Source organism: Indicator indicator, chromosome 4 (assembly GCF_027791375.1).
Source record: "Indicator indicator isolate 239-I01 chromosome 4, UM_Iind_1.1, whole genome shotgun sequence".
In the NCBI taxonomy this organism is placed as follows: domain Eukaryota; kingdom Metazoa; phylum Chordata; class Aves; order Piciformes; family Indicatoridae; genus Indicator; species Indicator indicator.
In genome coordinates, this window is record NC_072013.1 from 13,583,392 (window position 1) to 13,608,883 (window position 25,492).

At 52.0% G+C, this 25,492-nt stretch overlaps 1 protein-coding gene across 1 annotated transcript; it reads right to left on the bottom strand.

Moving 5' to 3' along the window:
• Window positions 1-97: 97 nt before the first annotated feature.
• On the bottom strand, window positions 98-25,236 carry CD82 (CD82 molecule). The gene is made up of 9 exons (XM_054400272.1): window positions 25,233-25,236; window positions 25,074-25,175; window positions 23,151-23,275; window positions 20,293-20,367; window positions 7,693-7,728; window positions 7,014-7,097; window positions 2,482-2,673; window positions 937-1,020; window positions 98-175 (listed from the first exon to the last, which is right to left on the bottom strand). The coding sequence occupies exons 1-9, from the start codon at window positions 25,234-25,236 to the stop codon at window positions 98-100; spliced, it is 780 nt and encodes a 259-aa protein (XP_054256247.1).
• Window positions 25,237-25,492: the final 256 nt, after the last annotated feature.

Genomic DNA, 25,492 nt, shown 5'->3' on the forward strand with positions numbered 1-25,492 from the left:
AGGACTACTGGTGAAGGTTTGGGACAGTCTGAGGGGAGGCAGGAATGTTCTTGTTGGCTCCTCTCTGCCCAGGGCTGCAGCTCTGGAGTCCACCAACTCAGGACTTGGGCACTTTGGTGTAGTCTTCACTGTGGATGTTCTTGCAGAGGGATATGGACAGTATCATCCCCACCAGCTGCAGGGGAGAAAGGGAGCAGAAATCAGCAAGCAGGCAGAGCAAGGGGAAAGGAGGGTGGTAGAGGGGAGCAGAACACAGTGGTCTCCTCTCAGAAGAAGGCTCTGAGCCTTCCAGTACCCAAAGGGGGTTGCAAGAAAACTGGGGAGGGACTTTTTGGCAAGGGCTGGGAGTGACAGGAGCAGGGGCAGTGGCTTTGAGGTGGAAGAGGGGAGATTGAGACTGGGGATGAAGAAGAAATTCTTTAGTCAGGGTGGTGAGAGCAGGGTGCCCAGGGAGGCTGTGGGTGTCCCCTCCCTGGAGGTGTTCAAGGCCAGGCTGGAGAAGGTCTTGAGCATCCTGGGCTGGTGGGAGGTGTCCCTGCCCATGGCAGGGGGTTGGAACTGGATGACCTTCAAGGCCCCCTCCAACCCAACCTAATCTATGACCTAAAGACACCACAGAGGTGAACAGATTGGTCCCCAGCTCAAGGAGAGGACAATAATGGGGGGTGGTGAGAAAGATATTTTTGCTGTGAGAAGTTGTGCTCTCACCTGGAATCTGTCTGTCTGGGCAAGAAGTGGGGGCCTCAGAAGGGGATGCTGCTTGGGGAACTGGCAAGTGTCACACAACAGCAGCAGGAACCACCAAATGGTTCCCTTTTGAACCCAGTGGATGAAACCAGCAGCTCAAAGCTCCAGGTGGACACAACCAAGAGCCATTAAACCAGCCTTGGCCTTCCCAAGGGTCCCTCTATGGCTTCACACCAGGGAGTGACTCACCTCAATAACAGCAACACCTGTGCAGACCCCCAGGATGATACCAAGGTTGTCCCTCAACCAGATCTCCACACCATCTGTGCATCCCTGGGGAGAAAACATGGATGGTCACAAGGGAAGGAAGCACAGAGCTGAGAATCCATGACCTACCTCCTAGTGGGGATGATCCCAGGGCCAAGCCACTCCAAGCTTCAGAGAGGCTGCAGCAGAAGAGGGGAGGATGATCCCTGCCCTTCTCTGCCTCAATTTCCACAGCAAGACTGATGTGAAAAAGTCCTCTAAGCAAATTCTCAGTCAGCAAAGATCACAGCATCCTCCTGAAGAAACTGGCTGCTCACAGCTTGGATGGGAGCAGGAGTGGATCTGTTGGAGGGTAGGAGGCTCTGCAGAGGGACCTTGCCAGTCTGGACAGATGGGCAGAGTCCAACAGGATGGCATTCAACAAGTCCAAGTGCCAGGTGCTGCACTTTGGCCTCAACAACCCCATGCAGAGCTACAGGCTGGGGACAGAGTGGCTGAGAGCAGCCAGGTGGAAAGGGACCTGGGGGTACTGGGTGACAGCAGCTGAACATGAGCCAGCAGTGTGCCCAGGTGGCCAAGAAGGCCAATGGCATCCTGGCCTGCATCAGCAAGAGTGTGGCCAGCAGGAGCAGGGAAGTCATTCTGCCCTGTGCTCAGCTCTGGTTAGACCACACCTTGAGTGCTGTGTCCAGTTCTGGGCTCCTCAGTTCAAGAAGGACATTGAGATACTTGAATGTGTCCAGAGAAGGGCAACAAGGCTGGGGAGGGGTCTGGAGCACAGCCCTGTGAGGAGAGGCTGAGGGAGCTGGGGGTGTTTAGCCTGGAGAAGAGGAGGCTCAGGGCAGACCTCATTGCTCTCTACAACTACCTGAAGGGAGGTTGTAGCCAGTTGGGGGTTGGGCTCTGCTCCCAGGCAAGCAGGGACAGGAAGACAGAGCCTCAAGCTGCACCAGGGGAGGTTTAGGCTGGAGGTGAGGAGAAAGTTCTTCCCAGAAAGAGTAATTGGCCATTGGGATGTGCTGCCCAGGGAGGTGGTGGAGTTGACCTCCCTGGAGGAGTTTCAAAGCTGTGTGGATGTGGGGCTGAGGGACATGGCTTTGGTGGTGCTGAGTTAGCAGTTGGGCTCAGGGATCTGAAAAAGATCTGAGGGCTGGGGGTCAAGTGGAGGGGGCCAGGCTCTTCTGGGGGGTGCACAGCAATAAGCCAAGGAACAAGAGGTTCAAACTTGAAGGTTTCAGCTCAACAGGAGGAGAAACTTCTTTAGTGTGAGGGTGCCAGAGCCCTGGAGCAGGCTGCCCAGAGAGGTTGTGGAGTCTCCTTCTCTGGAGACTTTCCAAACCCACCTGGATGCATTCCTGTGCAGACTCCCCTGGGTGATGCTGCTCTGGCAGGGGGTTGGACCTGGTGATCTCTGGAGGTCCCTTCCAGCCTCTGATATACTCTGATACTGTGAGGAAGGTTTTTCCCAGGCTGAACAACTGTGTGGCAGCAGCAGAGGCTCCTTGGGGCCCAGGTGCAGACACTCACCTGCTCATGCACAGGCCAGTCAGCAGAGGTGGCAGTGCCATTGACTGGCTCAGGCATGAAACAGAAGCCTTTGTTCTCCTCAGCATCCTTGGAGTGGTTGGAGCAGGTGCAGGGATACTTGGACAGACTTTGGTTGAGAAGAATCTCATTTCTTTCCCAGTCCTCTGCTCCATTCCAGCCACAGCAGTCCAGCTAATGAAAGCAAGGGAGAGAGAGATCAGGTCATGGGCTCAGGCTTTGCACTGGGGATGTGCCTGCAGGTGACAAAACAGCCAGGAAGGGGAGGTGGAAGCTCCACCACTCAGGCCATCCACTTTGTTCTACATGAGGAGGGAGCTGGGAATGTTAAGCCTGAAGAAGAGAAGCCTGAACAGGAGCCAGCAGTGTGCCCAGGTGGCCAAGAAGGCCAATGGCATCCTGGCCTGCATCAGCAAGAGTGTGGCCAGCAGGAGCAGGGAAGTCATTCTGCCCTGTGCTCAGCACTGCTTAGGCCACACCTTGAGTGCTGTGTCCAGTTCTGGGCCCCTCAGTTCAAGAAGGACATTGAGATACTTGAATGTGTCCAGAGAAGGGCAACAAGGCTGGGGAGGGGTCTGGAGCACAGCCCTGTGAGGAGAGGCTGAGGGAGCTGGGGGTGTTTAGCCTGGAGAAGAGGAGGCTCAGGGCAGACCTCATTGCTCTCTACAACTGCCTGAAGGGAGGTTGTAGCCAGGTGGGGGTTGGGCTCTTCTCCCAGGCAACCAGCACCAGAACAAGAGGACACAGTCTCAAGCTGTGCCAGGGGAGGTTTAGGCTGGAGGTGAGGAAGAAATTCTTCCCAGACAGAGAGATTGGCCATTGGGATGTGCTGCCCAGGGAGGTGGTGGAGTCACTGTCCCTGGGTATGTTCAATAACAGCCTGGATGAGGCACTCAGTGCCATGGTTGAGTTGATTGGATGGTGCTGGGTGAGAGGTTGGACTTGATGATCTCTGAGGTCTTTTCCAACCTGGTTAATTCTGTGATCTCCCAAGTAATACCCCAGTGGTCACCAGGTGCTAACTGCTAGGGGCATTGCCTCCAAGCAAAGAATGCCTCTGCAATCCACACAAGAGTTGAAGGGCCACTCCTACAGGCACAGCTCATCCATCAAGTCACAGTACCACAGAACAGTAGAGGTTATAAGGGACCTCCAGAGATCACCCAGTTCAACCCCCCTGCCAGAGCAGGAGCACCCAGGGCAGTCTGCACAGGAATGCATCCAGGTGGGTTTGGAAAGGCTCCAGAGAAGGAGACTCCACAACCTCTCTGGGCAGCCTGCTCCAGGGCTCTGGCACCCTCACACCAAAGAAGTTTCTCCTCATGTTGAGCTGAAACCTTCTCTGTTCCAGTTTGTCTCCATTGTTCCTTGGCTTATTGCTGTGCACCACCCACAAGAGCCTGGCCCCCTCCACTTGACCCCCAGCCCTCAGCTATTGATAGACATTGATCAGATCCCCTAATTTAATAAATGCCTATCAATAGCTGAGGGCTGGGGGTCAAGAGGGAGGGGACAGGGACAGACTCTGCTCAGTTGCACCCTGGACAAGGGGCAATGGATGGAAACTGCAGCACAGGAGGTTCCACCTCAACATGAGGAGGAACTTCTTCCCTGTGAGGGTCCCAGAGCCCTGGAGCAGGCTGCCCAGAGAGGTTGTGGAGTTTCCTTCTGTGGAGACTTTGCAGCCCTGTCTGGATGTGTTCCTGTGGGACCTGTGCTGGTCCTGTTCTAGCAGGGGGCTTGCACCTGAAGATCTCCAGAGGTCCCTTCCACCCCCTAGCATCCTATAAGCCTGTGCTGACAGCACATCATGCCCAAGTAGAGGCCTCCTAACAGCATTATGAGCTCCCCTCCCACTCCCGACACCATTTCCATTAGACTGAAATCCTACAAACTTCGTTTTTCTTGGAGCAACACCCACAGGCTGTGACCAGGCACGAAGCAGGAGCTCCTCATGTGCTGCTCCCCAGCAGCAAGGCAGCACCAGGTCTCCACCGTGGTCCAAGGGGACACTGGGAGCCACCACACGATGGCGTCCAGAGGCCACCGAGCCTCAGCCAGCTGCCACCCAGCTGGATGCCAAGGGGACTGGCTGGGGGAGGGCATCAGCAAAGCTTTCCATCCCCAGAACATTCCTACACTGCCAGCAGAGAAGGCTGCAGCTGCTGGAGGAGAAAGTCCAGCAAAGGCTGGGCAGGGACTGGCTGGAGAGCAGCCCTGAAGAAAAGGCCTTGGGGGTGCTGGGGGAGGAGAAGCTCAGCAGGAGCCAGCAGTGAGCACTTGCAGCCCAGAGAGCCAAGCAGAGCCTGGGCTGCAGCAAGAGAAGTGTGGCCAGCAGGGCCAGGGAGGGGATTCTCCCCCTCTGCTCCACTCTGCTCAGACCACACCTGGAGCTCTGGGTCCAGTTCTGGAGCCTCTATTCCAAGAGGGATATGGACATGCTGGAAGGTGTCCAGAGAAGGGCCATGAGGATGAGCAGAGGGCTGGAGCTGCTCTGCTCTGGAGACAGACTGAGAGAGTTGGGGCTGTGCAGTCTGGAGAGGAGAAGGCTCCCAGGAGACCTTCTTGTGGCCTTCCAGGATCTGAAGGGGGCTCCAAGAAAGCTGGGGAGGGACTTTTGAGGGTGTCAGGGAGTGATAGGACTGGGGGGATGGATCCAAGCTAGAGGATCCAAGCTCCTTCTCTGGAGCCTTTGCAGCCCTGTCTGGATGTGTTCCTGTGTGACCTGTGCTGGATTCTCTGGTCCTGCTCTGGCAGGGGGCTTGGACTGGAAGATCTCCAGAGGTCCCTTCCAACCCCTCACATCCTGTGATCACCAATCATTCTGCCTCCAAGGAGGAGAACTCCTGCAGGGCAGTGTTTGGAGGACTGAAGACCAAGCAGAAGAAAAAGGCTTTCCCTTTGTACTTCCAGCACACAGCAGTCCCATGCTGGGCATGTAGTTAACCACAACAGCCACCTCCCCAGCTTGTGGTTTGGCAGGCAACAGCCAGCATGACTCCAGCACGCCTCAGCACTGACCTACTTGCTCAAGTGCTGCCCCTGATGCTAAAAACAGCAACCATGAGCAGCTGGATGGCTCCCACCAACCCTGACACTTGCAGAAGAGCCATCACAAAGAAGCCAGCAACTAAGGAGTAAGGCAAACAGTGTCACTCACCCTGCCTGGCAAGAAGCTGGAGCTAAGACACTTCTCTGGAGGCCCTGCAGGCACAGAGAAGTGTTGGGTGCCACCTGAGGTTACACAGTCAGGGGAACAACAAGGGGGAGGGTGTTGGTTGAGGAGAAGCCATGGGGATGTGCTGCCCAGGGAGGTGGTGGAGTCACCATCCCTGGAGGTGTTCAAAGAAAGCTTGGATGTGGCCATTGGAGCCATGGTTTAGTTGTCAGGAGGTGTTAGGTATTAGGGAATAGGTTGGACTTGATGATCTCTGAGGTCTTGTCCAACCTGGGTGATTCTGTGACCTGGCAGTGCCCAGAAGGCAGCTGTGTGCTGGGCTGCAGCCACAGGAGTGCAGCCAGAAGGGCAAGAGAGAAGATTCTGTCCCTTGACTCTGCTCTGCTGAGACCTCACCTCTGATTCTGGTGTCCCCAGCAGAAGAAGGACACAGAGCTGGTGGAGAGAGTCCACAAAGATGACCCAAGAGCTGAAGCACCTCTGCTATGAGGACAGGCTGAGGGAGGTGGGGGTGCTCAGCCTGGAGATGAGAAGTCTCTAGGGAGACCTTAAGAGTTACCTTCCAGTACCTGAAAGGATCCTACAGGAAGGCTGCAGAGGGACTTCTCATGAGGGTGTCTGGAGACAAGACAAGGGGGAATGGTTGGAAGCTGAGGGAGAGCAGGGTTAGACTGGAGCTGAGGAAGAAGTTCTTCAGGATGAGGGTGGTGAGACTGCACAGCCCAGAGTGGCTGTGGCTGCCTCCTGCCTGGGGGTGTTGAAGGGCAGAGTGGATGAGGCCCTCCCTGAGCAACCAAACCTCCTTGAGAGGCATCACTGCCAGGATGGAGCAGTGAGCCCTGAGTCCTTTCCAAGCCATCCCATGATACCAGCCAGTGCCAACGGCCACTGTGGGCAGGGCTGGCTCATGGCCTTGCCTAGCCTACAGCAAGCAAGACACTTCTCCAGCCTGCAGGCACCACACCTGACTCTGTAGATCCACCAGATCAAATTGCCTCTTGCAGCAACTCCCTTCCCTGCCCTCAGCCCAGGTCCAAAGCCCACTGGGTGGGCTGACAAATACCAACCTGCCACTGGGCAGGTTTAGACTGGACAGTAGAACACTTTCTTCAGGGAAAGAGTGGTCAGGGATTGGAATGTGCTGCCCAGGGAGGTGGTGGAGTCACCAACCCTGGAGGTGTTTCAAGGTGGTTTGGATGTGGTGTTTGGGGATATGGTTTAGGGGTGAGCCTTGTAGAGTAGGGTTCTGGGTTGGACTTGGTGATCCTGAGGGTCTCTTCCAACCTGAATGTTTCTGTGGTGCTCTGCCTCTTGCTGTCTCCCCAGTGGGACTCACCTGTTTCTGCACATAGTCCCACACCTCCTGCAAGTCCTTCTTCTGCCCATCAGCTGTGGGGTCATAATCTTCAATCCAGTGCTGCTTTCACAGCATGCAGTAGCACTGCATTTTCTGAATACCTGTCATTGTATAATGGTCTATTGAGGAACATATAGGCTGCCAATGTCTACGCTTGATCATCCACGCTCTGATGTGAGTACTGGTGATAGATTACTCAGTGCATGTGTGTATGAGTCTGACCAGATGCTCGCATGGATTCCTCTGTCACCTCTAAGTTCTCATAGCTTCATCTTAACAATATCCTGATGGCCTGCATTGATTGATGTAGAGACACTTTGAGAGGACTGTTATGATCAGACTCATTTCATGTACAAGTAGCCTGGCACGATAGTAGCCTTGTCTAGAACTAGACTGTCTCAGTCCTTATTAAACTCATCTCTCGTGTGAAACAGAGGGGTCACAGATAACTACGTAAACGAACCGGCGAGAGACAACATCAATGTCTCTCCAGTGTCTTGCACGCATCGCCCTCGAGGCGCACATCATTTGTAGAATGAACATATTGATCTATGGCTTTCAGTCTGATACAGATCTGTGATCAATCATCTCTTTACATTTCACAAGCATGTCTCGCTCTACACAAGTCCACACACAGATGTATTATCTATCTCATAACAACGATTCGCGACACGTCAGAGGAAAGGTCACTATACTCTCACGGCTAAGCACGTATAATATCGAGAACTGGAATAGTGTACTCACTGTGGCCTTATCCTCTCATTGTGACTTCTCATTTCCGTCCTTAGAGGCGCTGCAACTAATTGAGATAGGTTTTTCAGTCGTTTGGTGTATCTCGCGAAATCACGTTGTCTATCTTGCGGCTGCACGCTGAGCTTACGAGTATCAGACTCTTTCTATCATTAGTGTCATAGCTCTCTCATGCTCTGCTCTCACTCTTAGCTGAAGATGCAATTAGACTCGCATATGAAATGATACATTAACAGAAAGCATGCATAATCTAAGAGTCATAGTGCGGTTCAAGACCCATGTTTCTTTTTATACCAAAGAAATCTCAAACAAAAAAAACCAACAGAAATTCATCATTACCTCGCAGTATCCTTGCATAAGTGAAGCACAGAGCAGTATCCATCGCTCACTAAGCGCACGCACAGTATGCTTGCACAGATTAGTTGAGCGAAGTGTGTACACCCCACTAGGATGATACTGAGTAACGTATCGCCATTGCATGTTGTCCTTTTGACCGTACGCCCCTTCTATCTGACACATGATTTTATTTGCAACCGAAACACGTATACTCCTCGTCCTCACTCGTGTTTCTCTGGCCATCTAATATGACTCTGGGAGAATGCAGTCAACATGTCTGCTTGACTTCTAAATATAGGAGTCACAGATGTCACATAGGCTCTGCACGTGCTTGTGTCTTCTAGGTCGCCATGTTCCTTACTCCTTGTCACATCTCATCAGACCTTTAATCGCCATCGATATTGAAGCCTTCTGGTTCTGTCAAGGTGTTTTCTGGACTCTCTACTACCAGTATCTGCTTTAATTGCTCGTCCGGCTGAGTCTCTCTCTTCTTATTGTGCACTTCATGAGATGTATGCAGTGGCATGGTTATGTAAATTGCCTCATCTTTATCATTCCAAGGTTAGAGGTGCTGTATAGTCTCGAATGATTTCGTGCACGCGCGCTCGCCCTTGATTTGTATAAAATTTGATACGTGGTTTAGCTCATAGATTGTTGGTGTAGCGGAGGTCTGCATTTTAGGACTAGACTCTAACAGCGATGATCACTTGCTCATTTACATGCTGGCCTCTTTCTTGTATGTGATGTCTTGAGATCTGTTGACGGTCATACACATGACGGCTTGTAGCTGTTGACTGTGCGCTTTCAAGCTCTCGCCTGACAGTAATAAGGAGTATGCTCGCGACCACTTTGTGTGTCTATCTGCTCAGTCACTCGTTTGATATATCTCCCTAAATCAGAAGCTCGCTGTATAATGTCCCTGTGTTTTGAGAGGGTCTAGTTGTCTTGGTACAGCTGTTGCAAGTGCTTTCTGTCCAGAGGACAAGTTATACCATGAGGCATAACATTTACACAAGCAGTGCGTGATATAGACTACCTATGCTTGATCGTGAGCTCGAGGAAGAGGTGAGCTGTCCAAGGATTTGATTCCAGGTGTGAACCCAGATTATCTCACCTCCGGAACGCTATTTATATGAGTGCTCAGATGCAAGGACATTCGATGTTCAGTGATTTCTAAAGACTCTCGCTCTCATTAGGATGTCGCCCACCGGAAGGATCGCGGAAGTCCGCTGTGATTCTTCTAGGAGAACTCGAATACTTCGGCATCCTTTGTGACTGCTCGCGCGGAAAGGGACACTCCAAGGGGAAGGGCTTCCACATCTTCATCTAACTGAGTCTGACGATCCTCGGTCGGTCGCGCTGCTCGATGTGGCCATCTATCTCATCGCACTCGCACTCGGAGCATCTAGTAGCCAGGGAGAAGTATCGATCTCTCGAATGTCATGCACTCATGGCGAGATCTACGAATCCCTCTCTCACATTGAGCAGCTTAACCAATGTGTCATCATGAGCTCTTTCGCGCTAACAGACGTTCCAATACTCTACGCTTCGCAGTGGACATACTTATATAAGAGGATGTCCCTCCTCTCTTCAGCGTATGGTGAACTAGGTCATCTCTCGATATCGATTAGACTAAATCTCTCATAACTTCGCACTGTGTGTGTGTAGAGCGGACACATGTAGAAGAGAGACAGGTCGAATGACTCATCGCACGGCGACTCATCTCAGACTGCAGTGATATGGAACGGCCATTGTCCTTGTGCACAGTGTTTGATTTCGGGTAGTAGAGAAGATACAAGACAGCGGAGTTTTGCAAGTTCTCACTCGCATCTTCACAGCAGGACAATATGGATCATAGTAAGTGATGGCCATCGTTTGTAATGATGCCCCCCCGTTGAGTTGCTACACATAGAAAATTGACTGCAGAGTGATGACCTCCTGATAGAAGGTAGCGCTTACAGGTGTTGATAAGAGAGTCTCAACCTAGGCAGAGGAGGGCTGGAAAATCATTTTAGTTGAGATGAGCTGTATCTATAGGTGTCAGGATGAGTTGTCCCCTTCTTGTAGCGTGACTGCACAAGAACAAGTGCTCAGATACATGATTGTGTGTGCAGCTAGAGTAGAGTTGAGCGCACGCGAGACCTTACGATCTCTCGCTGATGAATAGTGTCTGCTCTCATGTCTGCTGGCATCTGAGAGAGAGATGTAGAGGTAACTGTGCTCGTCGTGGACGCCGGTGTACCTATGAGGGTAGACGGAGTCTCTCGTGAACTAACTATACACTTTCATGCGCGGACAGTTGCTGGTGCTAAACGGAAGGTCGTTGGCTATTGACTGTCTCCCTGGCTCCCATGCTAGACTTCGTCTCTCCAGCTCATATCGCTCTGCTAGCCCTGCTCACTAGTTCTGTCAATGTTAGAGACTCTTTTTGGCTCGTCGCTTATATTTACCTCTGACACACAGCGACGTTTCTGTACTGGGCTGTATCCTTCGATCGACATCACAGTGTTAAAGACATCAGTAAATCGATGCGATTAGCCTCCTTACTCCTGTGCTCACCAAATGTCTTAGCCTTCTGCCGAACTCACTCCTTCGTTAGCAAGCATAGATGCTATGCCACTGCCTTCATCGTGATACTTTTCTGTTCGCGAGAGACCTGTCACACATGCATCTGTAGGAACGCAGACAAAACAAAATGTGATATGGAAAGAGAGCAACGCTCTGTTACCTTTCTAAGAGCCTCATGGCTCAGAGAATTTCGCCAGTTAACATGTATTGCATCCCAATACTCATGAGATCATAAGACGAGTCTTGGATGGGCCGCGAGAGCAGCTGCTAAATGTGAAATAGTATTGGATTTATAAATAGGAGAGAGATATATTGATGTGAGAACAGTGGTTTACGGCTTATAATTGCATGCTGTTGATTATCATTTAAGAATCGAAGAACTATGTCTAGATTGTCATCTCAGTTGCAGCTAATTCTGTTCTGTCCATTAGCAAACAGGAGTATCTTTTATGTCGACTCAGTCTGTACGGCTCCAAGACTCATATCTGTGTGTGTAGAAAAAAAAAAAAAGCCCAAGGAACAAATAAACCAGAAGGCTATCCCCCCCCCCCCCCCCCCCCCCCCCCCCCACCTTCCCCCCCCCACACCACCCCCCACCTCTTTTCTCCTCTCTTAACTCAAAGTGAGTTCTCTTTCAGTGTTGATGATTCTCTCATTATCTCTCCGTTACAGTAGTCAGGTGAGATGAATTTTAACAATGGGAAGGACTTGCATTATCGTGTGGAGCGCTGAAATATAGAAGCGTGCATTCTAAGTGTGCATCTATGCAGTATAGTGACTATCATCACTCATAGTTAATGGAACCAAGTATCTGATATCGCGCAATCATAGAGTCTGCACTGTATCCATTCCTGCTAGGAGACGCGCCTCTGAGGAAATAGCTCTAGATACTCAAAAGGCTAAGGACTTATGCAACTACTGTTCATAGCTACTTATTACATGGAGATAAGCATATTCTAGGGAGGCTAGAGCCTGTCGCACTGGCCTATAATATGTATTGCACTCTTGCACGCAGTTCCTCATGACTTTGATTTTTTAACTTAGTCTGCTTTCATCCACACCTGCATGTATCTTAGCCGCAGCTAAGATTGCATGAGACATTGCGAGGATACAGGCCTCACTGCTTTATCCACAATGGACGGTAAATGGAGTCTTCTGTTTTCAGAACCGTAGTGAGAGTGTACCGGGCGGAGAAGAGGTCATGGCTTGTATGTGAATGATAATCTCACTACCTATGGCACGTCAATACTGTAGTCTCTGGTGCGCCATTACGACATTGGGTTCATAAGACTCTACGTTGAGATATGCAGCTCATGGAGGTTAGTGCTGGAATGGTCATATCCACATGCCACGTGTATTGAGCCATATCAGTCTCATCATGCGCATGCACATCGCAGAAAATTCGATAATGATGACGCAAACCGTCACTGCAACAGCAACATGCAGCGTGTGCCTGGAGCCTCTCTCTATAGCTAGCACTGCTCTACAGCTCGAGAGTCATATCAGCTGCCCAATGGAATCTGTTGTTCAGACACTGAGTCTATCAGCGCGGAGCCTCTGCACGCTCTGTTTCCGAACAAACAACGACCAAGAGTATTCTCGAGCACTAAACGTCTCAAGAGCTTGTACGACTATCTCGCTGTCTCCTCAGCTCCTCAGGCAATATCGGATCACTCGCTCGGGTGGCACGTCTGTGTGTCAACTCTTTCCCCTTAGTCTCTTTACTCTGGATGCATGTTCGACTAGACACCTGCAGCGCAGTGACGTAGAGGGTTATCTTGATCGAATCAGCGCGCAGCTTGCACCTTCTACGTGCCACTAGGGCTGAGATGAGCTGGTATGTGTGAGACTTTGACGCTCGTGCTTATATGGAGCGAGTGTCTTTTAAAACTTTAGAGAATCAGTCCCTCCAGTAATCAGGAAACAACCATTACACAAAACAGCCAGAGTATGCATATAAGAAATTTAATTAAGTGCGGAAATCACTTTTATGGATGCTACTTAGTTGAACTGAATGGCTGTAAACCAGGTATCCAGGCCAACAACCCTTAAACTATCCTTACTCATCGTGCTGCCAGACGCAAGAGTTGCCCCATTTAGAGACCTATGACCCAGCCAGCCCTCAGGGTCTCAGGTAAGTCCCATTGCACACAACCACTAGACAGCTGCCCCTCATCAGCTGTTCCCTTCCACATGCTTACATTTTCACCTTTTTGGCCACGTGAGAGAACCATTCAAACAGTTGACCTCGTTAGACGGTAAGATTGATTGGGGCATAGAGTATGTGCTGTTGAGAGGTGTTGAGCACTCTTCTTTATCACATCTTAGGTGTAATGACAATCGCTCATAGAGAGAGAGTATGCGCTCGTTAATTAAATCAAGGTTGCCTCGCTATGCTCTCTTGATGTCATGTTATGAGAGTCATGTGTCTCATGTAGAGATGTAATGCCTCTATGTGTGTATCAAGACAATTACTATCACAGAGTTATTGTATATGGTGAGACTAAGCCACATGAAGAGAAAGGCTCAGTTATAGCTTGCAGTGGTATTGTGCTTAAACCCCATTTTGTGTCTGTACTACATCGCGCAGTGAGCGTGTGCATCGAAGCTTGCATAGTCTGTGTGTGATAGAAGAGAGTTATGAACGTTAGAGTGAGACTCAGTTCTAGCTATGTATCGCTTCGATGTAGACCGCAGTTAAGCTTCCGCTGTTCACCGTAGAACTGCAACAATGTATCTTTAACTACTAAGTTAATTCGCTTTTTCAGACGCAGTCCGTTGCTTGTTACAGGATAGAAGAATGCGCTCTAAGATGCAGAGTGTCAATAGAGAGAGACGCGATGTGATGATTATTGCTCTGTGCATGTGTCATGTGCATGGTTGGCCCCACTATACCTCATCCCTTTCGTGTTATGTTAGCGGCTAAGTAGCGTTCTTAATAGAAGATAATCTAAGTGATTCTTACAAGTAGGAGCTCACACACAGTCATCAGTTCTGTCTCGCAATGAGAGAAAGGCTGTGTATCATCTGTGCACACATTGGCTATAGACTTGGGCACCTTTCAAAAGTGTAGGGTGTTGAGAAGCGACATGTTCTCCTGGAGTACCTCTCTCGCAGTCGCCTAGGATATATTGTGGCACCATTTCTGTGCACCTCTTTCCAACACCTGGTTTAGATGCTCCTCTATTGCTCTCCTCATGGTGACTCTTATGCAATCGGACTGAAGCTCCTGAGAATAGTCAGACACAGACTGATCGGGACTGCAGCTCTGAATTCCTGTACATACATCTGTGGCTCCAGCAGGGTAGAGTCGCGTCAGGTTGCGTAATATGGCACTCGATTCCCTACTCTCAAGCGCTCTACCATGCTCTGATTGTTCTCACTCTCCACCCACTGCTTGTTTACTGTTCCACTCGCCCGCGCCTTACTTACGCTCTTCGCATCTCTCTATTATCACAGTACGCCGCACACCATGCAATTTAAGTTACATACTGCACCCAGTTAAGGCAGACAGATTTATGTGCAGCTATCGCTACCAGCAATTGAGGGAGCTGGCTTAGACTAGCTCTCAGGACTGTTGTGGCGTTCCTGTGATAAGAATCCAATCATGCAATCGATGTATGTTCTACAGTTTTGATGTCTGGAGATTATTCTGCAGGGTAGTAAGATAGAGACAAGACCACTGTTCGATTCTAGTGTGCTAGAGATTGATTTGAAAGCGCGCCAAAGGTTGATGACTCTCCCACCCCATGTCGTGCACTACATAGATTACTCTCTAGATGCTTAGACTCGTTGTATAATTAGGTTTAGCGACAGAGATTAATCGCGTGCACGTACTGTTTAAGAAAAAAAATCTAGATGTGTGAGATAGATGTCTGCATGGCACGAGCGCTTGATGTAGTAAAGTGAGCATCTACTTGAACGTAAGTGTATGATGTGCGCTTGCGTCGAGTGTAGTAGAGAAGTGAGTTTGGTTATATACGTTCTCAATTCAAATAAGAGTGTATTGGTGGAGATTGCGCTCAGCAACAAAGCCGAAATTGAATCCACGCCAACTTAGGCAACCATGCATTTTACACTGGGTTGAATGCCGTGCCCAGTGACAGCTTCTCACATTAGACCCTAGGCTTAACGCCATTGCAAGAGTGCAGAGCATTCTCGGGTGTGAGATGTCTAGGCCGCTTCTGGGGGAGAAGACACTCAGGGAGGGACATGCAATGTCCAGCAAGCTGAGGCTCTTCATCATCAGCAACGTCCTAGAAATGAAGAATGTCAACCTAGCATGATACAATAGTCAGCTGTGCCAAGTCAGGAAGGCGTACTCTGGCAGATATGCGTACTCTGTAGTACTCATCGTGTACCGCATGTACCTCATAAGCATCTAAGTACGCTATGGCTGCTGGATTCATGCTCAATCATCAAGGGTGAGAACATGACGCTCATTATGTCTAGGTTCATGAACGGAGCGACCAGGCTATCGGTTCTCTGTCTGTTACTCGGGAGCTCGATTTGCTTGCTCTTCGCTAAAGATTCTATCGCAAGAGCATGTACCAACCCGAGCACTTGCCATCAGTATAGCCAGTATAGACACCTGTGCAAGAGAGCAAGCAGGCGTGGTCGCTATGGCACATATAGATGTGACATTCTCTCTATACTCGGAATACTCCACTAACATCATAATCACTCGCTGGGTGATTTTGGGCAGTAGGTATTATGCTTCTCGTGCCAGTCTTGAGCAGATGCGGCACTCGAGACCGCATAGAGTTAGCGAACTGGTGTGTCACCAGCTGCGGGCGTCCACGTCGGAGGACCTTAAACACGAATAAATGCCCTAGCCATGAGATCCAACCAAGCCTCCCCGCCGACACACTCTCATCACCCAATCACATCCAGCTCATCGACACACAGATCATCTCAGAGCCACCTACACTAACGACTCCCAGCCTCCCCGCCAGCACTACAGCACCACGCGCACACGCCGCCCTCGCTCACACCCGCACCCGTGTGCAACCCGGGCAGAGCGAAACCCCACCCACAGCCCCGCCCACCCCGCCGATACGGCACAACCCACTCCCCTCCAGCAGCAGGCTGGCCCCCTCCTCACCACCCTCACACACATCTAAGGCCTCTCAGGACTTGCTGGAGCCCAGCTGCTCCCCAGGCAATGGCCATCCATGCTCCCTGGGCTCCCAGCTGCTGCCCAGCCTGGCGTCAGAAGACACAGAGGCACTCAAAGCCCAGACACCAAAGCCATGGACTGCTGCCAGAAAAAGCAGCAGGACTTTGTCTCCCCTTCACATGAGCTGGGGACAGCTGAACACCAGGCACAAGAGCACAGCTCTTGGCTTCCAGTCTTGATCACTGCAGGCTTCTGTCAACCACCTATCACAGATTGGTCCAGGCTGGAAGGGACCTCCAAAGCTCATCCAGTCTGACCTCCTGCACTCAGCAAGGACAGCCCCAACTAGATCAGGTTGCCCAGGGCCTCATCCAGCCTCTACCTTGAATACCTCCAGGGAAGGAGCCTCAACCACCTCCCTGGGCAACCTCTTCCAGTGTTCCACCACCCTCCTGATGCAGAATTTGTTTCTAACACTCAATCTCAATCTGCTCTGCTCTAGTTTGAAGCCATTGTCCCTTGTCCTGTCCCTGCAGCCCTTTGCAAACAGTCTCTCTGCAGCCTTCCTGTAGCCCCTTCAGGTCCTGGCAGGCTGCTCTTAGGTCTCCCTGGAGCCTTCTCTTCTCCAGGCTGAACACCCCCAGCTCCCTCAGCCTGTCCTCACAGCAGAGCTGCTCCAACCCCCTGATCATCTTGGTGGCCTCCTCTGGCCCCTCTCCATCAGGTCCATGTCCTTCCTGTGCTGAGGGCTCCAGCCCTGCACACAGCACTGCAGGTGAGGTCTCAGCAGAGCAGAGCAAAGTGTCAGAATCAGCTCTCTGGCTCTGCTGGCAATGCTGCTTTGGATGCAGCCCAGGCTGCCCTTGGCCTTCTGTGCTGCAAGCTCACACTGCCTGCTCCTGGCCAGCTTCTCATCCCCCAGCACCCCCAAGTCCTTTTCCTCAGGGCTGCTTTCTCTCCCCTCCTCCCCCAGTCTGTATTGACAGTGAGGATTGTTCTGGCCCAGGAGCAGAACCCTGCACTTGCACTGTCCTGTCCCCTGCCTGAGCCTCCAGCTAGGAGCTTCCCCCAGCATTTATTAGCATCTAAGCAACACATGAAACCAGGAGGAGGCTCTCATCACCCCAGGCACTTCAGATCCTGGAACTAACCCCCAGTCCCTGGCCCTCAGGCAAGTGCCTGCAGGCCTCATGCAGATCTGTTGGCTGCAAACAGCAGCTAGCAAGGAGGACAAATCCTCAGAACAACCAGGGCTCTGCAGAACAACCTCCAGCACTTTTATTCCCTTGCTAGAGTTCTGCAGAACAACCTCCAGCACTTTTATTCCCTTGCTAGAGTTCTGCAGAACAACCTCCAGCACTTTTATTCCCTTGCTAGGGCTCTGCAGAACAACCTCCAGCACTTTTATTCCCTTGCTAGGGCTCTGCAGAACAACCTCCAGCACTTTTATTCCCTTGCTAGGGCTCTGCAGAACAACCTCCAGCACTTTTTATTCCCTTGCTAGGGCTCTGCAGAACAACCTCCAGCACTTTTATTCCCTTGCTAGGGCTCTGCAGAACAACCTCCAGCACTTTATTCCCTTGCTAGGGCTCTGCAGAACAACCTCCAGCACTTTTATTCCCTTGCTAGGGTTCTGCAGAACAACCTCCAGCACTTTTATTCCCTTGCTAGGGTTCTGCAGAACAACCTCCAGCACTTTTATTCCCTTGCTAGGGCTCTGCAGAACAACCTCCAGCACTTTTATTCCCTTGCTAGGGTTCTGCAGAACAACCTCCAGCACTTTTATTCCCTTGCTAGGGTTCTGCAGAACAACCTCCAGCACTTTTATTCCCTTGCTAGGGCTCTGCAGAACAACCTCCAGCACTTTTATTCCCTTGCTAGGGTTCTGCAGAACAACCTCCAGCACTTTTATTCCCTTGCTAGGGCTCTGCAGAACAACCTCCAGCACTTTCATGCCCTTCCTAGTCTGACTGAGGTTCAGATGAAGAGCTACAGCTCCAGAGCTGGCCTTTACAAGAGCAGAGGGACAGCTGGTGGAGAAATAGCAAGGGAGGCATGGAATTTCATGGTCAGAAAAGCCCTGTTTGCCCATGGCAGGGGAATGCCCATCCCCTCCCCTCCTCCCCTGCATTAGTCAGAGCTGGTTGAGAATCAGCAGCTTGTTCCAAGCTGTGACTTTGCACACCAGCTACCCACGTCTGGGTTTCCTCTCCAGCTCCAGCCAGCTCTTGAGAGCAAGCTGTGTTCACACCACATCTGGCAAGGAACCCAACCCACAGCTGCTCACAGTCAGCACAACCACTTCTCCAAAGCTCACAGCAGCTATGCTGGGGGCAGGCACCTGCCCCCCAGACTTCACCAGCAGGCCCCATCCATCTCCTCCTCGACCCCCTGCTTGCTGGAAGCACCTAACAGGAGGCTGGCTCAGGAGAAGCCAGCACTGCCATGCAGGGGGATATATACACAGTTATTACAGAACTCTTTGGGTTGGAAAAGCCCTTGGAGATCACCCAGTCCAACCATCACCCCAACCCCAGCCTGGCCATTAAACCATGTCCCCAAGTGCCATGGCCACAGGTTCCTTGAGCACCTCCAGGGATGGGCACTCCCTGGGCAGCCTGTTCCAATCCCTGACCACCCTTGCAGCAAAGAACTTTCTCCTAATCTCCAACCTAACCCTGCCCTGGCACAATTTCAGGCCATTTCCTCTCCTTCTATCCCCTGCCACTAGGGAGAGGAGACCAACCCCCACTCACTGCAGCCAGAGGACAGGGTTACCTAGGACAGATACCTGCAGACCAAGAGAGAAGGCAGCAGGAACTGCAGGGTTAGGACTTACTCCACTCCCTGTTTAGCTGTCACACAGCTGGAGAGCTGACTGGGCACTGTCTCCATCAGAGAACCTACAGCCAGGCTGCAATGAACTTCAGTAGCACAACAGTTATTCCTTTTACATCACCAAGTGCATTGGAGCTCTAGAAGCTCACCCTGGGGAGCTGCATTCCTGGCCAAGAGGTCCACTCCAAAACATGAAACCACTTGGCTCTGAGTTCAAACTGGAGTACAGGAACTGCCAGACACTTGGGTTTGCTCTCAGGGCAAAGAGGAGACTTCTTGTAAGGAGAGCTTTACACAGAGATGTGGGACTGAATCCTGGAACCCCAGAGCTCCACCAGAGGTTTGATTGCCTTCCATGCTTGGTATATACCCCAGGGTGAGCACAGGGACCCATGCTCAGGAGAAGATCATAGAATCACAGAATTGTCAGGATTGGAAGGGACCTCAAGGCTCAGCCAGTTCCAACCCCCCTGCCATGGCCAGGGACACCTCACACTACAGCAGGTTGCTCACAGCCACATCCAGCCTGGCTGCAAAAACCTCCAGGGATGAGGCTTCCACCACCTCCCTGGGCAACCTCTGCCAGTCTCTCACCACCCTCATGGGGAACAACTTCTTCCTAACATCCAATCTGAATCTCCCCACTTCTAGTTTTGCTCCATTCCCCCCAGTCCTATCACTCCCTGACACCCTCAAAAGTCCCTCCCCAGCTTTCTTGGAGCCCCTTCAGATCCTGGAAGGCCACAAGAAGGTCTCCTGGGAGCCTTCTCTTCTCCAGACTGCACAACCCCAACTCTCTCAGTCTGTCTCCAGAGCAGAGCAGCTCCAGCCCTCTGCTCATCCTCATGGCCCTTCTCTGGACACCTTCCAGCACCTCCAGATCCTTCCTGGAACAGAGGCTCCAGAACTGGACCCAGAGCTCCAGGTGTGGTCTGAGCAGAGTGGAGCAGAGGGGGAGAATCCCCTCCCTGGCCCTGCTGGCCACACTTCTCTTGCTGCAGCCCAGCCTCTGCTTGGCTCTCTGGGCTGCAAGTGCTCACTGCTGGCTCCTGCTGAGCTTCTCCTCCCCCAGCACCCCCAAGGCCTTTTCTTCAGGGCTGCTCTCCAGTCCCTGCCCAGCCTATATCAGTGCTTGGGATTGCCCTGACCCAGCTGCAGGACCTTGCCCTTGGTCTTGTTGATCCTCATGAGGTTGTCTTGGGCCCAGCTCTGCAGCCTGTCCAGGTCCCTCTGGATGGATCCCTTCCCTCCAGCACTGGTTGGAAGAAGACAACACAAGGAAGGTGGCCAACCAGAAAAGCAACCACTCAGGCTGGTGATGCCTTGAGGCCCCACTGATGGCAGCTCCATGCCCAAATAACAGTCTGCAGCAGAGAGGAGCTGTGGCCAAAAGCTTCCCAGGAATTTCTTTTTGCTCTTCCCACTGCCCAGAAAAGTGAATTCTGCATCATCAAAGAGAGTTTCAGAACCCTTGAGAAAGCAGCACTGCTGAGGTGGGCACCACAGCAGCAAAGTGCCCAGCTGGTAGCTTGGGGCAGAGCAAAGCAGAAGCCAGTGGTGCCTGCTAATGCTGGAGTGCAGTCTGGAAGAGAGCATTTCCAGCTCTCTCCTGTTCCCTCAAAGCCAGACCATGGAGAACACACTCACCATCTGCTTCTGGAAGTAGATGACCAGTCCAGCAGTAACTTGAGTTATGAGGATTATCATCAGGCAGCTGAAATACTGGGGAGAACACACAAGAAAACAAGAGACCCAACAGGTGAGCACCTCTCAGCCTTTGCCAGCAGAAGGCTTAGCAACATTTCACACCACAGGAAGGCACAAGGTTGAGCCACCAGCTTGGTCCAGCAGACAAGCTCTGCTCTCAGCCATGCCCTCCTCAGTAACAAGCATCTGCATCACACCAGGGAACTTCAGCACTTCCCCCACCCACCAGGCCAAGAGAAGACTTCAAAAGGGAGGTGGTTTACAAAGCAGCCTTGCCACCTGTCATCCCAGCTGGGACTCCCTCTCCCACCTCCAGCCCAATTCCCACTCCATTCAGGCCTCTATCAGTTGGATTCTGCCTCTGGGATCTGATCAATGTCTATCAATAGCTGAGGGCTGGGGGCAAGTGGAGGGGGCCAGGCTCTTGTGGGTGGTGCACAGCAATAAGCCAAGGAACAATGGAGACAAACTGGAACAGAGAAGGTTTCAGCTCTGGAGAGGAGAAACTTCTTTAGAGTGAGGGTGACAGAGCCCTGGAGCAGGCTGCCCAGAGAGGTTGTGGAGTCTCCTTCTCTGGACACATTCCAACCCCACCTGGATGCATTCCTGTGCAGACTACCCTGGGTGCTCCTGCTCTGGCAGGGGGATTGGACTGGATGATCTCTGGAGGTCCCTTCCAACCTCTGATATACTCTGATACTGTGTGATACTCCACACCTCCATGGCAAGAAAAATCCATTTGGGTTTTGTTGTTCTTTTTCCTCACTTACACCTCATTTGTTTCAGAGGCTCAAGTGAAGATTCACCAAACCAACTACTTTTAAAGGAGCCAGAGACAGAATCATAAAATGGTTTGGGTTGGAAGGGACCTTTCAAGGCCATCTAGTCCAAACCCCTCTGCTGTAAGCAGGGACATCCTCCACTAGAGCAGGTTGCTCAGAGCCCCAAACAACCTGACCTGAAATGGTTCCAGGGATGGAGCTTCTACCACCCCTCTGAGCAACCTGGGCCAGGGTCTCACCACCCTTATTGTAAATTCCTCTCTTCTCTCCAGTCTCAATCTCCCTCTTTGAGTCCAAGCCATCATCCCTTGTCACATCATGCCCTGTTCAAAACTCTGTCCCCACCTTTCTGCTCAGCCCTTCAAGCACTGAAAGGCCAGAGAGAGGTCTTCCTGGAACCTTCTCATCTCCAGGCTGAACAAGCCCAACTCTGTCAGCCTGGCCTCACAGCAGAGGGCTTCCAGCCCTTGCATCACTGTTGTGGCCTCCTGTGGCCCTGCTGCAAGAGGTCCATGTCCCTGCTGTGCTGAGGACTCCAGAGCTGGACACAGTACACCTGAGGCTGCTTTTCATCAGTGGCAGCTCCCACCATGACATCAGGAAACATTCCTCATTCCAGGACACAGTGTGGCCACACTTGGTGCCTACCCAGATATGCTGTGGAGGAGAACTCCAAGCAGCTGTCTGAGGTGTACCAAGCTTGGGTCACATTATCCATCCCAGACAGAAAACCTCCTTCAGCTGAAACTTTGGAAGAGGTCCTGCCAGAGGACATTCCCATCTGAGTCTCTCTCAGCTCTTAGGCTTTTCACAGCAGCTGCCCTCTGCACCACAGCAGGACACTGTCACTCTTCCTTTTCTCTCCCTCTGCCCTTAATGCTTGGCACTGTGCTCACAGGGGTGGAAAAGACAACTGGCTGCTGGATGGTGGGGGTCACCTGGGACAGCTTTGCTCTGCTGGTAATACTAAACTCACTGTTTGCAGAAAGCATTGGTGACATCACAGGCTCACAGGGTGTGAGGGGTTGGAAGGGACCTCTGGAGATCTTCCAGTCCAACCCCCCTGCCAGAGCAGGACCAGAGAATCCAGCACAGGTCACACAGGAACACTTTCAGACAGGGCTGCAAAGGCTCCAGAGAAGAAGACTCCACAACCTCTCTGGGCAGCCTGTTCCAGGGCTCTGGGACCCTCACAGGGAAGAAGTTCCTCCTCATGTTGAGGTGGAACCTCCTGTGCTGGAGTTTCCATCCATTGCCCCTTGTCCTATCCCAGGGCACAACTGAGCAGAGTCTGTCCCTGTCCCCTCCCTCTTGACCCCCAGCCCTCAGCTATTGATAGACATTGATCAGATCCCCTCTCAGTCTTCTCCTCTGCAGACTGAACAGCCCCAGGGCTCTCAGCCTCTCCTCACCAGGCAGTGCTGCAGTCCCTTCAGCATCCTTGGGGCCCTCCCTTGGACTCTCTCCAGCAGATCCCTGTCCCTCTTGACCTGAGCAGCCCAGAACTGGATGCAATATTCCAGGGGAGGTCTAAGCAGGGCAGAGTAGAGGGGGAGGAGAACCTCCCTGGCTCTGCTGGACACACTCCTCTGAATGCCCCCCAGGACCCCATTGTCCCTCTTGGCCCCCAGGGCACATTGCTGTCCCATGCAGAACTTGTTGGCCACCAGCACTCCCAGCTCCTTCTCCAGGGGACTGTTCTCCATCAGATCCCCACCCAGCCTGTCCTGCTGCAGTTGATTCTTCCTGCCCAGTGCAGGACTCTGCATTCAGCATCCTTTCTTACTCCCCAGAGCTCTTAGCTCCTCATCACTAACACCTGAGCAGCCTCTGCCACAGCCCTGCTGACCACTGGAGAATTTCACACACGCACACGAAGCGAGGACTGGATCTAAGCTGACCTAGCAGCAGCAGCAGCATTGTCCTCCCCCCTCCAGGGAGACCTGAGCCCCAGGTGCTTGGCTCCAGGAGGAGCACTGAGGGTTGGGTGTGAAAACACAGCAAGACTGCTCTCACCAGCCCCAGGAGACAGCGGATTTCTTTGACGGCTCCCAGGCAGCCCAGGAACCCCATCAGCATGGTGAGAAACCCAATGCCAATGAGGATGCCTGCACCAGTCTTCAGGTTAGCAGATGACATCTCTGTGGGGGCAAGAGGGGAAACACAATTCAGCTGCTGACAAACCAACCAACCAACCCACCCAAACAAACCTGCAGCTGCCACCACCGCTCAGAGCTCCTCCAGACCCCCTCATGACCGCCTGGGGTCTGCCGCCAGGGACTGCACCAGGGGCAAGGGGGGGCAGCAGGGGCAGGGGAACAGGGACTCTCACTGGGCAGAATCCTGCTCTTCCTTCCTCCCCATTCCTGGGACTCTCACTGTGCAGAATCCTGCTCTTCCTTCCTCCCCATTCCTGGGACTCTCACTGTGCAGAATCCTGCTCTTCCTTCCTCCCCACCTCTGGGACTCTCACTGGGCAGGATCCTGCTCTTCCTTCCTCCCCATTCCTGGGACTCTCACTGTGCAGAATCCTGCTCTTCCTTCCTCCCCACCTCTGGGACTCTCACTGTGCAGGATCCTGCTCCACTTCCTCCCCACCTCTGGGACTCTCACTCTGCAGCTTAGGTGCTGATGTATCAAAGCACCTAGTGCAGGATCATCCTTCTTGGAGTGGCCTTCACCAGACTGCACTTCTCCCTCCCCCAGCATCTCCTTGGCCATGATAGAAACCATTCAAGTGCTCAGGCTGCTGCACCTCTGCAGCTGCTCACTCAGCTTCTCACTGAAAGAAGGACTAAGGTCCTTCCAACCCAAAAGACACTTCAGAGAAGTGCCAGTGGGACTGAGCCATGCCAGAGGAGGCTCTGCTGGCCAGAAGCTCTGTGCTGGGAGTGCTGTGGCTCCCTGTTTCCCTCTGTACTGGGCAGGTGGCCAAGCAAGCACAAGAGGCTCCTTTGGCAGCGGCTGTGCCCTGCTGTGCTGAGCTCCCCTCCCAGAGCCTGGGTTACTGAAGCAGAGGGAAAGAGGGGCAAGGCATGGGAAAGGAAGTGAAGGGGCAGGGAGAAAGAGCTGATGCTGGAAATCTCCAGGAAGGAAGCTAACTCCTGAAATGCTCCCTTTGCAGAGAGCTTTCTGGGTAAAACGAGAAGCAGCAGAGGACGAGGAGGAAGAGGAGGAGGAGGAATGCTCTGCCTCCAGGGCTGCTCCTTCTCACCCTGTCCCTAAGGTCTCATCTTGCCTCTAGGGCTGCTCCTTCTACCCTGTCCCTAAGGTCTCATCTTGCCACACCCCCCGTGTGGTAGCTTCAGGCTGTGCCTAGAGATTTTTCCACAGATCTTGAACAGAAAGTGGTGGAATGTGAACAAATTACTATTGGGTGTAAAAAGGAAAAGAATGGCTAAAGTCTAAAGCAGCCCATTGGACAGGCTGCTAAGAAAGTTGGTCTCTATAGTCCAACTTTCTCTCTTTTTGGCTTCCTTACTCTGGCAGACACTAACTTGTGCTCTCTGCTGGCTTTTGCTGACCTTGGCTGTGTTCTTTGCTGTGGGTGAGTACCTGAACAAGCAGCTCTCTGCTCTTTCTCTCCTCTATGGTGTACAAGAGGGTAGGGAACAGGGAGGAGGAAGCTGTTTCTGGCCCCCCTAGTTTTGCCCAGGGTGGGGGTTTTTGTGCTGTTTATCAGTTGTAAATCCCTGTAAATCCCTGTAAATATTGTCTATTTTGTACACACCCATTGCATTCCATGGTGGATTGCAGTTTTGCTTGTAAACAACAGCTTCATTTGCTTCCAACTGAGCTGGTCTGGCAATTAAATGTTGGGTAGGGGGAAAACCTTCAACCCACCACACCATGGGTCACAGGCCATGCACAGAGGCATTGCCATGGGCCACAGCACAGAGCAGAGAGAGAAAAGAAGGGGACCAAGCAGGGTGGCCTTACGTAGGATTGCAATGAAACTGGTTTTGTCAGCCAGAATCCATATCCCAAAGCCCAGGATCACAGCACCCAGGATCTGAAAGGGCAAAGACAAAACACACAGAGCTGATTTTCAGGCAAATGACAAAAAAAAAAAAAAAAAAAAAAAAAGGTGGCACTCACCCATTCTCCTAAGCTTCAAGGCAACCATCCTTTTGCTGTTCTCACCCACCCACCCTCTCCCCTCAAAGGCTGCTCCTCCCAGAGTAAACAGGATTAGTCTGACTCCAGGAAAAGGTGCCTCAGCCAAACTACACAGGAGTCCCAGGTTCTGCTTGGCAAGCCTTCAGACAGGATTTTAAGAGCCTGCCATGGGGTTTGCATAGGTCAAAAAGGGTCCCAAACAGCCTGAGGAAGAGATGCCCTGCTGCTCGAAACTAAAG